Here is a 14,020-nt window from a genome sequence, read left to right as displayed (position 1 = left end):
ATGAGCTGTGGGTTATTACCAAAGGAACAAGATCGAAATTAGTTTCCTCCGTCGGGTGGCGGAACTCTCCCTTGGAGATCGGGTGAGAAGCTCTGTCATTTGGGAGGAGCTCAGAGTAAAGCCGCTGCTCCTCCACATCGAGAGGAGCCAGATGAGGTGGTTCAGGCATCTGGTCAGGATGTCTCCCATACACCTCCCTGGGGGGGGGGTTTAGGGCACGTCCGACCGGTAGGAGGCCACAGGTAAGACCCAGGATACGTTGGGGAGACTATGTCTTCTCCCGGGATCACCCGGGATCCCCCGGGAGAAGCTGGACGAGGTGGCTGGGGAGAGGAGAGTCTGGCCTTCTCTGCTTAAGCTGCTGCCCCCACAACCCGACCTTGGATAAGCGGAAGAAGGTGGATGGATGGAATTTTTTTTCTGTCAAATATAAAAGCCTATGTTGGCTTTCACAGGACACTTAAATTGTGTGATGTGGCAGACGATATCTGGACACCTGACTTTGAGTTTGACACCTGTGCCCTGTCGATTGCTTTTTTGTAAAGAGTTGTATCTCAATACGTTTGGCAAAATAGTATAACACAAAAATGTACCTCCTCTCATTGTCGTCTAGATGAGCAAACAGAACATTCTTGGAGATGGCCTTCGCCAAAGCGGTCATGGTCTTGTAGTCCTTTGGGATCACCTGTTAAGGCAAAGCAATGATCACAGACGTGGCAGGTGGACACATGAATTAAACCAACAAAAATGTGTAGTAGGCACTGTGGTCATAAATGGATTTAGTGAAATAATTAAAGAGTAGAGTACTGTCCTGAGCAGATAGGAATACCCAGCATGTGTTTCTGTATTTTGGGGAAAGCCCATCTGTTCAAGTGGCCTGCCCTCAAAATAAAGCACAGCTCTCGAATATGAGAGCTGAACTCATTCATAAAATTGCATTTTCATGTCTCGCTCACTGTGTGGTGTCCGCATGCGAGTTCAAATAGCCACATCAATACTCAAATGTGTGTCCAAAAAAGCATGCCAGATGAGAAATCAAGCCCTTAGATGAGTAAGTAAAAGATATACGTGTTTTTGTTACTACAAGATGATGACGGTGGCGGTTGTAGTGGTGGGTATGAGCTGTATAGAAGTTAAAGCAACAGATGTCGCCACATGAAGACGACCACGCAGCACTGAGTGCAACATGCACACAAAGATCAAATAGGAATGATGAGAGGAAGCATCCGTCTGAGAACAGAATAAGAAAACAGGCTGGGAAATTGGGGACTTGTGAGGGATTGTTATAATGTAGAGTCAACAGACTGAATGATGCTTCACGACGTCTAAAAGACTCTTTGTCGCTCTCAGAATCATTTGTTATCATTAAAGAGGGTGAATGAACACAAAAGGAAAACCACATAGTCACATCAAAATGTAGATTATATAACAGTATAACTGCAATATCTGTCGCATAACAACAAATACATATCTAATGACGTGGAAAATGGTCAGCAAGTAAACACTTTTGGCCTCTATTTAGTGCATGAAGTGCCATCCATCCATCCATTTTCTACCGCTTGTCCCTTTTGGGGTCGCGGGGGGTGCTGGAGCCTATCTCAGCGGCATTCGGGCAGAAGGCGGGGTACACCCTGGACAAGTCGCCACCTCATCGCTGGGCCAACACAGATAGACAGACAACATTCACACTCACATTCATAAACTAGGGCCGATTTAGTGTTGCCAATCAGCCTATCCCCAGGTGCATGATTCAATGTAATTTTATCATGGCCTTCTAAATGATTGCACGCATATTTACGGTAAGCACCTTTGTGTGTACCTCCGTTATAGGAAGTTGCATTACAAGAAAATATGGTTTAAGTCGAGTGGCGGGTTTGTTTGTATGACAGGTGTGCATGGCGGCGTGTGGTTATAAACACAAATGCATGTGAGCAGGCTGACACTACTGAAGCACACAAACACAAATGACCTGCTGATGTGATTGTGACTGCACTACTGTTTGTCCCGATAGCAATATTTTGGTACAGTTACCAAAATTATTTCGATACTTTTCGGTACTTTTCAATAATTTTCTAAATAATGGGAACCACAAAAAATTGCATTATTGTCTTTATTTTAACAAAAAATCTTACGGTACATTAAACATATGTTTCTTATTGCAAGTTTGTCCTTAAATAAAATAGTGAACATACAAGACAACTTGTCTTTTAGTAGTAAGTAAGCAAACAAAGGCTCCTAATTTAGTTCGCTGACATATGCAGGAACATATTGTGTCATTTATCAATCTATTATTTTGTCAAAATTATTAAGGACAAGTGGTAGAAAATGAATTATTAATCTACTTGTTCATTTACTGTTAATATCTGCTTACTTACTCCCTTAACATGTTCTATCTGCACTCCTGATAAAATGTAATAATCACTTATTCTTCTGTTTTTTAATCATAGTTTTGGATGATACCACAAATTTGGGTATCAATCGATACCAAGTAGTTACAGGATCATACATTGGTCATATTCAAAGTCCTCATGTGTCCAGGGACATTATTCCTGACTTTATAAACATAATATAAGTAAAAAAATAAACGAAAGAAGATGTTGTGATGCCAAAAAATATTGACGTCATCATAGTAGTATCAACTAGATGCGCTCCTGTACTGGTATCATTACAGTGGATGTTAGGTGTAGATCCACCAATGGCGTTTGTTTACATTTTGACACCGGTGAGCTTCGGTGTGTAGTAAAGCATGTTTAGCTATTCCTCGTCCTGCAGGAATGATACTTGTAAGAAACGTACTTTATTTGTCGCCATGGAGGCGAGGATTAGTGATTTGGAAGTAGCTCAAACACTGCCGGCTGCGGCTGGACTTTAGCCGCTAGCTAGCTAGCCATGTCTTAAAGCATCACCTTTATCGTTAGTTTTTAAGCCAAAATACGTCCGTTCTCCCTTTTCTGTCTGCACACTGTGTCTGCTTGTAAGTACTCCGTGATTGTGCGCTACCGAACACGCTCGTCTGCTCAGAAACCAGCAATGACGTGACGACGAGGCGCCGGGGGGGTGGTGGACCGGTATTTTTTAGAGGCGGTATAGTACCGAATATGATTCATTAGTATCGCGGTACTATACCAATACCGGTATACCGTACAACCCTAGACTGGACGGGTAAATGCTATGATGCCATTATTAGATAATAACGGGTATGATTCCTAGAGGGCACCAACTTTCCAATGTATTTTACACAATATATCCCGCCCTCTTACAGTTTCTCGTACATAATGACGTAATTACGTACATACGTAACACGCATTAGCTTTCGGTGTGTTAGCTGATAACAGCAATTTGGATAGCTAGCGTTAGCTGTCATGAATGTGCATTCTATCATCACAACAACATGGCTTCAAATTGTTCGTTGCTTCTCTTGGACTGCTTATGTACTTGAGCACGCACTCCCTAAGCGTATGTGTTGGCGAGACAGGGTGAGTGACCGCCGTAAAAAACAATCATTTAATTTGGGCCGGTAAAAAAATGTATTACATAAACTTTGTAATTGTGAAAAATCTATACAATTGTCAAACAAATGTATTCTGTTAAACCACTAATGGCAACATAAGCTAGAGAAAAAATACAAGGTGTTCTTGTTCTATTTTTTGCTTTGAAAAATGTTACTGTGAGGAAGTTGCAAACAGCACCTTTAAGAGAAACACTTTTCTTTCTTTTTTCATTTTTAAGACAAACAGATTTAATAAAGGAACAAGATTCAAGTCATAACGTTATGGGAATAAAAAAGGTGGTGTTTTTTTTGGGCTGGGAGTTGGTCGAGTCACAAAATTACAAGAACGACGTAGAAATGTTATAGTAAGCAATATACAAAAACTGTTGTTTTTTTTTAGAAAAAGTTTGAAGTAATGAAAACTAAGTTATGAAAACACAACATTCTATTCTTTTAAACTTATGAGACTGAAATACTAAGTTTATCAAACTGAAGTGGTAATACAGAAAAGTAACCATGCTACAAAAATTACATCAGGGCCTTAACACTACCGTTACTGTGCCATAGTTAGACATTGAAGCTTGTAATATGACAACTTTATTATTAAAATGTTTTTTCATTGTTGCCCTAATACTCTCTGGTATATGATTGCACCAGACTAGAAAGGTAATGACAACAAGTAGTTATGCCTGCTCACCTTGCGCACGTAACTGACGGCATCCTCTTCAGTGCAGACCTCAGCGCTGACCCCTCCGCGGCGATGGCGGGCCTTGACAACCGGGTTAGGCGGCGGAGGAGAGACCTCATCGTCGTGCGAGTCTGACTGGCTGTTAGATTTTTGGCGCGCCATGATCTGCTTGCATTCTTCCTGTGAGAGATGGACAATGAGCGACAATCTTGTGAACAGCCATAAAGAAGTTGATTGTGTGGGGAAAAAACGAATGTAAGAACATTAACACAATCTTAGCATAAAGTTGATTCTTCACCAGGTCAAACAATTCGATCATGTGATGAAATCCAAACTGACAAAAGTCCTGAGTGGTCTGTATTTGGCTCTTAGTGATGTGGACGATTAAATACATGAAGTGGGAGGCATGACACATCTGGCTGAATGTTATTTCAACCACTGAACACTCTGCAGGTGCTGAATTATAGATCGCAAATTTGATTAACACATTAGCATGCAGGCACGCTAATATAGGAGAGTGCAGGGCGACAGAATGGTCATTTGCTAAAATGCTGCTAAAGGGCTTCTCTGCCCCACATGCAAACACACCTGCCTGGAACCAAACAGACAATTGAAAACTGTAACCATAACGAACACTGACAACAACATGGACTGATGTGAAAATTTGACACCAGATACCATGTTGTTGATTGGATGTACAAGACATGCACCACACATTTCACCTCGCATTGACTATTGCAGTTCTCTTTTCACTCTCTTCAACAAGTCAACGACTAAAGAGACTTCAGACTGTACAAAATGTGGCTGCCAGACTTTTGACCGGTGCACCCAGAACAGCCCATATCACCCCCGTTTTATCCAGTCTTCATTGGCTTCCAGTTAAATTACGCATTGAGTTTAAGATTTTAGTCCTGACATTCCGTGCGATGCATGGTGGGGCCCCTCAGTACATCACTGACTTGCTATGCCCCGACTCTTCAGGGCGCAGCCTCCGGTCTTACGGACAGGGTCTTCTAAAGCTCCCAAAAACTTGTTTTAAAACCTGTGGAGACCAGGCATTCCGGGCTATAGCTCCCAGACTCTGGAACAATTTGCACCAGTCCATCCGTGATCTTGACTGAGTTTAAACGTTTAAGAAACATTTGAAAACATCTCTTTTTAGTAAAGCTTTTAGTTAATGCGCCTTTTAACTATCATTTTAATCCACTTTGCACACTTTTTTGATGTTGCCTCTGTTGTTTTAAATTGAATTGTTGTTTTATTTCACCTATGTTTTGTACAGCGCTTTGTGACTTTATCTGTGAAAAGCGCTTTATAAATAAAATTACTTGCTTACTTACTGTGTTTTGCCAGTGTTCTTAGTTTTCTAACACACCATGGCGGGGGCTGTTATCAGCTTACTGACTTGAAATTTCTCGCTCAGCTTAATGCGCTTCACAAAACGCTCTGTGTAACTTTGGTATGTAGCCAAATCGGTGCAAAACTCAGTGTACACATTTCGGGTACTGACAAACACATGAGTGAGATTGGTTGAAATAGATTGCTGCCAACATGTGCACTTTACAGGTGCACGGGCGGGACTTAACAATTAATTTATTATAAGTCATTGATCATTTGTCTAATATTCATACCATTTGGAGGATGTCAGTATATCACAGCATGTTTTTTCAAAGCAATTTGAGCACAACCTCTCGTGGGTACCACAAATGTCATTGTGTCATTGTCATATCAAGTGATGTGAAAAACATAATGGAATTTTCTTTTCATAATTATTTCAGTACCACACTGTGACAATCTGAGGAACTTCAAAAATAATCCACCGTAGAGTTCTAGCTTTAACCCTTCAAAGAGAACTTGCATTCTCTTTTTAATTATCATTAGTCTATGTGTACTAATGATATAGGCATAAGATGTTTCACTAGACGTAAAATTACACATTTGCATTCCCTCTATTAAATGTCTAGCATAAATCACTTTAGTAGTTACGCACATGCTGCCCATTTCTACCTACATAACAAATTATTATATGTTGGGTATATTTTGATTTGATGAGACCAGACTAGTGTCAACACTTGAGATCGTAAAAAATGTGTTAGTAGTTTGAATTCAAGTTTTCCTTCTACTTGCATATTGACTCAAGGCTCTCTGCTCACACAATAGCAAATATCAATACTTCTGAGAGTGAAGACGTAAACCTCATAGATCAGCACTTCTTGCTCAAAGCAATGTGCTTCGATTGTGCCATCATTGTGATGCAGCAAGTGCCCGAACACTGATGTGGGAACAAAAATGTGCAAAAACAGACTTGATCGAAAAACTTTTTTCAATTTGCCTTCTTTTAGCCACCTTTTTTCGTCCATTACGTCCTGAGGTTACAGTGATACTTGACTCCTGACTATATAAAACATTGTGACCATGCAGCTCACACATTTTTTGCTCAGGCAGTGTTTGCCTGAGGATAAACCGCCAGCTAGAAGGGAATAAGCGAGCCTGAGTTCAACAACAACATGCAAGCAGAACAGCAGAGTACATGGTAGCAAAGTGTGCAACCAGGTAACATTCTCATAAAAACTTTAGGCGGTATAGTAGTCACACGCGTCCCCACCTTGCAACAAGTTCCTATGCATGGAGAGAAAGGCTCAACGCGACACAAATTAACATCAGGAGGCTAAGTGAGTTTGCGGAGGTATTTACCATGGCAGGAGGGGCCCCTGTTGTCAAAAGGCTCCCGGCATCAAGTCGCTCACATCACAGTAGGAGCGGGTCAAAGCGTGCAAGGGTACCAACACGCACATGTCGCCATCTCATGCATGGCGCCATGCCACCGCCTAGTTAGTTAGTTTAGTGTGCATAAGCAGAGAATCGAATTTTGAAGAGAGTGTTCAAACGCGACGCCTTCAATCCCCCAAGACACAGCGGCTCAGGACTACTGATGAAAACAGTGATCACAGCAAAAAAATGCCTACCCACTTTCTCTCTCTCTCTCCCTCTCCCTCTCTCTCTCTCTCTCTCTCTCTCTCTCTGTCTCTCTCTCTCTCCTTGTCACTCTCTCACAAACACACAATCAGGTGGTGCAATCAGCGAGCTCATCTCGCTTCCCCTCTGTCACTATGACAACGCAGGCACTGTGAGCATCCTGCCTCGTTGATGCTGAGTCTGAGCAGGAAGCAACAGTCGATCCCTCACACACACACAAACATTTGGACACCCACAACTTGTGACGCCTGTTGACAGATTGTCTCGTCATCTCTCTCTCTTGCATGTCCGCAGTGATTCATTGCACAGAATGAAAGTAACTCCTCTCAAAGTGGACTTCAGTTGTGACCAAATGTGATGCACCAAATGCAGGGAGTTTTGAGAGAGGAAAACCACAACGTAATCTCATATAGAGCTGAAACGATTCCTCGAGTAACTTGAGTAATTCGATTACAAAATATATTTGAGGAATTTTCGCAGCCTCGAGGCGTTGTAAAAAATGTTTACGGCATTTTGCCTTGTTTAATAAACAGTAGTCAAAGCTCACGTTTCGAAATCAACCCGTGGAGGTATTTAGGAGCTATTTATAAAACAATCTTGCTTTCTTTCATACTTCCGGTAAAACGAGACATTTGGAATTTTGCTCATTTGGTGACGTTTTTCCTATTGGTGACATTAGCGTATATATGGTAAAAATGTACCCAAAATGCTTTGCGTGGGTCTGCCGTTGTAATCCAACGCTGTAGCCAATAAGCTCCTTAATTTTTGCTATCCTCTTGTTGTGGGGCAGACTGGCTCGTCCATGCACATGCATCCTCCGTTGTTGCCATTTCTAATACAAAGTAGCGTATAGTTCAAACGTATCCGTCTGTAGACTCGCTATGTAATCGCATAAAAGTAAAACAAAGATGGCGGGGAGAAGACACAATTGAAGTGGAGCCACGTAAACACCGCCCACAAAACGGCGCATCCTCAGGGGACCGTAAGAAAGCAGCTTGAAAACTGTCTGTAAAACATAATCTATGCAAATTGTTGAGCAACGAACCACCATAACATGTTATGTAGACCACAAGGAAGTGTTTTAATTGTAGAAGAAAAAAAAGATTAAGTGAGCAAAATAGGAAACACAATCTATTTAGTGTCGCTGTCTTCATGAATACGCAGAATATATGTCAATTATCAGAACACCCTCAATACTGGGAGGAGAAAATGCAAATGCAATTATTTAGCACACGCAGTGTGATTTATCAAGACATTTGACAAAAGCAAATATCTACTGTAAATGACGCTAGTTTTGCGGAAATACACTGCAAAAACTGAAATCTAAGTAAGATTAAATATCTCAAATAAGGGTGATATTTGCTTATTTTCTGTCTGATAAGATCATTCTTCTCACTAAGCAGATTTTATGTTAGAGTGTTTTACTTGTTTCAAGGGTTTTGGTCCTAAATTATCTCAGTAAGATATTACAGCTTGTTGCTGAGATTTTATGACCTATATTGAGTAAAACATGCTTGAAACTAGAATATCAACTGATGCAAAGCTGTGTCATCAACACTCACAAGTATAAAACTACTTTTTTAAAGTAATAATTTCTTAATTCAAGCATGAAAAACAAATCGTGATTTTGACACAAATGTGTCTCATAATTAAAACAAATGACAGCCAAATGGACTTTGCTGTTTTATTTTCAATGAAACAATAGAAAATACGTACTCATATAGTAGTACAGTTGGCACAGTACAGTAAACTGACAGTTAATATTTAAACATTTAACATTTCAAACAATTTTGAACAGAAATAGTTCATGCACATTCAGATAAATTCTTCAAAATTACAATTTAAAAAAAATTTGGCCGGGGTCCGGGCTGTATATATGCGCACTAATTGACTGAAAAAACGCGCACTTGGCGCGATGATGTCATGTTATCGATGGAAAAATGCATCTTTAGACCATATGATTTGCCTGAGCGGCTAGGAGACCCCAAGAGTAACAAGCGGTTGCCTTGTTGACTTTCCATTAAGAAAAATAAACTAGTTTTTAGTGTAAGTTTGCTGGTTTCAAGAAATGTAATGCCGAGCGCATATCATTATGTCAAGATAATGGCACTAGCATTTACTTAATTTAAGAATAGTTTTCAACATATTGAGCAAAAAGGTCTCTTTTTTTCTACCAAGAGAAGTGCACTTGTTATTAGTGAGAATATACTTATTTTAAGGTATTTTTGGGTTCATTGAGGTTAGCTAATTTTACTTGTTTTGGAAAGTCTTGACAAGCCGAATTGTCTTGTTCTATTGGCAGATAATTTTGCTTAGTTCAAATAAAATACCCCTAATTTTTATTTTTTTTTTTCTTGTTTTTGAACACTGACTTTTTGCAGTGTACAAAATCAGACTGATATTGAAGGGAGAAGTTCCACCCCCTCGGTCCTTAGCTTTCTGATAATGTGGCCCCCAAAACTATTTAGTTGAATATCCCTGATGTAGTGCTTCCCATTTTACACATCCAGTCCCACAGTCCTCACCAGTGGCAGAAAGCCAGTGAGAGAGGAAGACAGAACAGACAAGGACCCATGCATCAACATCGTTACAAAAATGAGTCCGCCATTACAGAGAGAGAGAGTGAAGGCAGGTCAGAGATTAATCCAAAATAATGGAGTCCGGGACAATAGACTACACAAATGCAATCAAACACAGGCACAAAAGCTGCATCTAACATCATAGCTATTAAGCCATCAACCGCTCCAATTTCAACTCATTTACGACTGATGAGTCACATTAAAAATGGGCCTCGTTTGTTTTGTTCATTCCAGACCAAATTTGTAACTGGCAAAAGTTCTAACAAACTTTCATCTAAATATCAACAATACACAACTGTGAATCTTTCAAACAACCTACAGGAGGGGCAACCTACCCATCAGCGAAAAGAACAACCACCCTCTTCCATTAAGTCAATTTCACATAAGAGCGAATAAGAAACAATCATCAGCTGTTACCTTCAGCAGTGAACTGATGTACAGTTCACTCTCCACTGAGAGCGCAAACCCAACAACACAGCTCTCTATACAAAAGCACACAGGTAATGAAGCATGGAGTTCGTCTACTCATCACTCTGTTCCAACCCATTACAGCACCACAATGGATACAGAGTCTGCTGTATTTTTGGGGGGTTGGGGAGGGTCTATGTGCGTGTGTTTCATGTGGCACCAACCTCCTGGCTATGAAATTACATTTACCCGTCTCTGTGGGCTGCACAAAGACACACACATTGTCCAATGGAATTTCGTATACGACTATTTTCTGGTGTATTTGTTTTAGAAAAATACATAATGACAAAAAGTGCATGCTCCAAATTACTTGCAGTACAATAGTCAACATTCTTAGTTCTCCAGCTTCCCAGCGAAGGTCGACTCCTGTAGTTCTATGTTTGAATGTGACAGTGACTGACTGCTGCTCGGGCAAAATAACCCTCTGCTTAAATATTTGGATGTTTTTCTTCCGCTTCTGGATTTTCTCTGCCACCTCTGTGCTGTTTGTGACTTGCACACAGCACATAATAGTAAAGGAGGTACATAACAAACAGCTGATAATAAAAAAACTTAAGAGAGGACCACCGGTGAGGTCTAATATTTTACCTGAACAGCCCCAGAGTGCGGCTATAAGGAGGAGGAAGAGGTGTAAACCCAGGTCACTATGTGTACCCGTTGACTTAATGCTTTTAAACAGTGGTCACAAACTTGTGGACCGCAGTATAGTCCAGACCCAGATGCCTTCCTATATGAACCTGGACCAATTACGGCTGGTGGTCTTTCAAGTAGGGGAAGCTCATTTTCAGCTACTCTCTAAACCCGAGCAGTCTTCAATAACATTCTAAAAGATACCGGTACAAAGATGCTAGATTTTACAAAGAAAACATCACTTGCAAGATTGTAAAATTCTCCATATCAACTTAAAACAACAGTATGAAACTTGAAAAATGCTCCAATAGTAGGAATGTAAATCTCTTTGATAATGGACGATTCAATTCGCATCTCGATCCAAGGGTTACGATACGATTTAAAAACGATTCATTTATAAAACAGAACGATTCGATGCGATTCGCTTTAGTGTATTAACGATTCGATATAATTCAATTTGGTGTATGAACGATTCAAAAAAATGTTTATACGGTGTATGAATGATTCGATTATATCGTTAATATTTGTTGATGGACACATTCTTTTTTACACCACAAAAGAACATAAGCACTCCTTCCTTTGCGTACCAGCTTTGGTAGACATGATCAGATCAGAAAATACACTGACCAAATGCGAGTTAAGCCACTGCAAATGTGTCCAAAGTGTGGCCTCGGTGCAATCATTAGGATGCATATTTCTTTGGGTTGGTAAATCCTGGACTTTTGCATGAGGAAATGTTTTGTATCCGTTGATACCCCTGCTTGAAAAGGTCCGCGTATTATGCAAAATTTACTTTTTAATGACAATAAATGGCTCAACAACCTTTTTACAATTAAGTAAAATTAGGTCACAAAGGTAAAAGCTAAACCTATGACATTTTCTGATAGGGAAACCTGCAAATTAACAGAGTAAAAAATACTTCCTTACTGTACGTAAGTATAATTTTATAATTATGCACTTTACTCTATTTTTTATATTTCTGACAATTTTCACTTGAAATAATGCTTGTTTGTTGTCATAGCAACACTAGGCGTGATGAAGAAGAAGCCCGGCTTAAAGCTATGGTATCAAAGTAGTATTGGTAAAGGCCGATATCCGTAGTGGGATTGGATCAGAGATGGAAAATTGTGGATCAGTAACGTCACACATTTACAAGTACTTTTACTTTTGATACTTAAGTACAATAAATGTTAGGCAATTTAAAGGGGCCCTATCATGCAAAACCAACTTTTTTTTTACCTATTGGTACCTGATAATATGTATTTAGGGTCTGCATATGTCCCAACAATGTAAAATCAAATCATGGAGGCGTTGCAGAGATATTTATAAAACAATCTTGCCTTCCTTCTTACTTTCTCCAAACAGTCCATTTGGAATTTTGTTCAAGTGTGACATTTTGTTCAAGTGTGATGTCAGCGGATTATCCATATATGGTAGAAATTTACCCAAACATTTATTTAAATCTGACTGCCCCAACATCATCTCTACGATAAAACCCAATGAAAGAAAAAGCTATGTTGTTTGTTTGCTATAACCAGCACAAGTCACTACACAAACTTTCAGCCTCATTTGAAGTAAAAAGTGTCTTACTTTTAACTTTAATGATTCATGGCAATGTGTCTATCTAAGGTTTCCTGCAGCGCTCTGTTGTTAAGGCGGCCGCTTTAACAACAAAGAGCCACCGCCTAATCTAATGTCTTAACAAGCTGCTACGATTCGTACTGCCTCTGTCAGTACGTCTCTGCAGCACCCAGCATTGTCCCACCCACAGAACCATCTGATTGGTTACACGCAGAGCGGTAACAGCCAATCAGCAGTGCGTATTCAGAGCGCATGGAGTCAGTGCTCCTGCGGTGTGGTGAGCAGAAAGGTGTTTAGCAGGTAAGCATAAGGCAGCGGACTCTCCCCAAATTATAATAAACACCTCCCAGTCAAATACTAGTAACATCACTATGAGCCCGTTGACGTTCTAGAAACATAAGCGGCAGCTCAGCTCGCTCCTTGAGGTGAAAGCTAATTAGCTTTTAGCGTAACGTTAGCTCACTGTGCGGTGTGTGTGTGTGTGTGTGTGTGTGTGCGTGTGTGCGTGTGTGCGTGCGTGTGTTACGGACAGCAAAGCCCTGTCTGTCTGAGAGAAAGACAAGCATTATTGACCTACAGTTAACAACTAAGTTATTTCACTTTACCTTTTTCTGTGTTGATTGAGCTGTGTTGAAGCAGCAAAAAACGACATTATGTTAAATGAAGAGTTTCCTGAAGCTGTCTCTGATAGTTGATATAATAATGTAACTGCATCATAAAGCCTACATGAACTCCATGGTGTTCAGGGATGAATAGTCTCTCCTATTGCTATTGTACTATTTGTTCAGCTATAGTTTCATTAATCATTAGTAATGTAGCAGTCTAGTTTTGAATGGCAGGGTCCCTGCTATCACATGTTGATAAAAATATAACAGTTACATAATAAAAATCAACTACAGGCTTCCCAAATGCTGTAATAAATTAAGCATGATGAGTTGAGCATATCAGCATGTGGCCCCACTTTTAACTATTTTTTTCAAACGCTTATTGCAAACGCTTATTTACAGAAAGTCATTAATATGACTTAGTAAGTCATTATTTTGTCATTATTTTGACTTAGTAAATTACTAATTACTACTTCACTACAGTCTGTAGTCTATTGCCCTCCCAGGCTGTGGTGGCACCGATGAGATGGAGACGTGATGGTGGCGACAGGCCAAATTACACTGTTACTTACACACTCCCACCCCCGTCCGCCTGTCCCGAGCAACGCGCCCCGTCCCCCTGGAGAGAAACCACCTCAACTAACACATTTTCTGGGGGAAACACTGCTATCTGTGAAGAAGTCGCTTCTAGTGTGTGCGAAAAAAGAGTTCTGCTTCACCCACAAGCTTTCACAAAGGGATGGATTTTCTGAAAATAACTACTTTCAATGGCGGAGTCAGTGACTACTATTTATGGCAATGGATGAGACAATGAAACGGTAAGTAATAACAGCAGGTTAGAAATGTGTGAATGATACATTAGCAATGTTAGCTCAAATTGTTGTGTAGCTAGCTTAGCCTTCTATTGTAAGACCATAGCATCACCGTCCTCCGGCAAGATAAAGAATTAATTTTCTAAAAAATATGTTTAATTAGATCTGTGCCTACTGTGTTTGGCAATGGA

The 14,020-nt window shown here is 40.2% G+C and overlaps 1 protein-coding gene across 2 annotated transcripts in view; it reads right to left on the bottom strand.

Moving 5' to 3' along the window:
• The window catches only part of prkar1b (protein kinase, cAMP-dependent, regulatory, type I, beta), a 104,701-nt gene that overhangs the window by 80,130 nt on the left and 10,551 nt on the right, over positions 1 to 14,020 (bottom strand). The window contains exons 1-3 of one of the 2 annotated variants that reach the window (XM_061974165.2): positions 6,873 to 7,084; positions 4,188 to 4,358; positions 594 to 685 (exon numbers count right to left, since the gene is read on the bottom strand). In XM_061974165.2, coding sequence (XP_061830149.1) covers positions 594 to 685; positions 4,188 to 4,358; positions 6,873 to 6,875 — 266 coding nt within the window. In that variant the 5' untranslated portion in view covers positions 6,876 to 7,084. Of the gene's footprint in view, positions 1 to 593; positions 686 to 4,187; positions 4,359 to 6,872; positions 7,085 to 14,020 lie in introns of those variants that run through there. The other variant, XM_061974164.2, reaches the window with a different exon arrangement.

This window comes from Nerophis lumbriciformis, linkage group LG22 (assembly GCF_033978685.3).
Source record: "Nerophis lumbriciformis linkage group LG22, RoL_Nlum_v2.1, whole genome shotgun sequence".
In the NCBI taxonomy this organism is placed as follows: Eukaryota; Metazoa; Chordata; class Actinopteri; order Syngnathiformes; family Syngnathidae; genus Nerophis; species Nerophis lumbriciformis.
The sequence above is the reverse complement of the archived record's forward strand: the minus strand, read 5'-3'. Positions and strand labels throughout refer to the sequence as shown.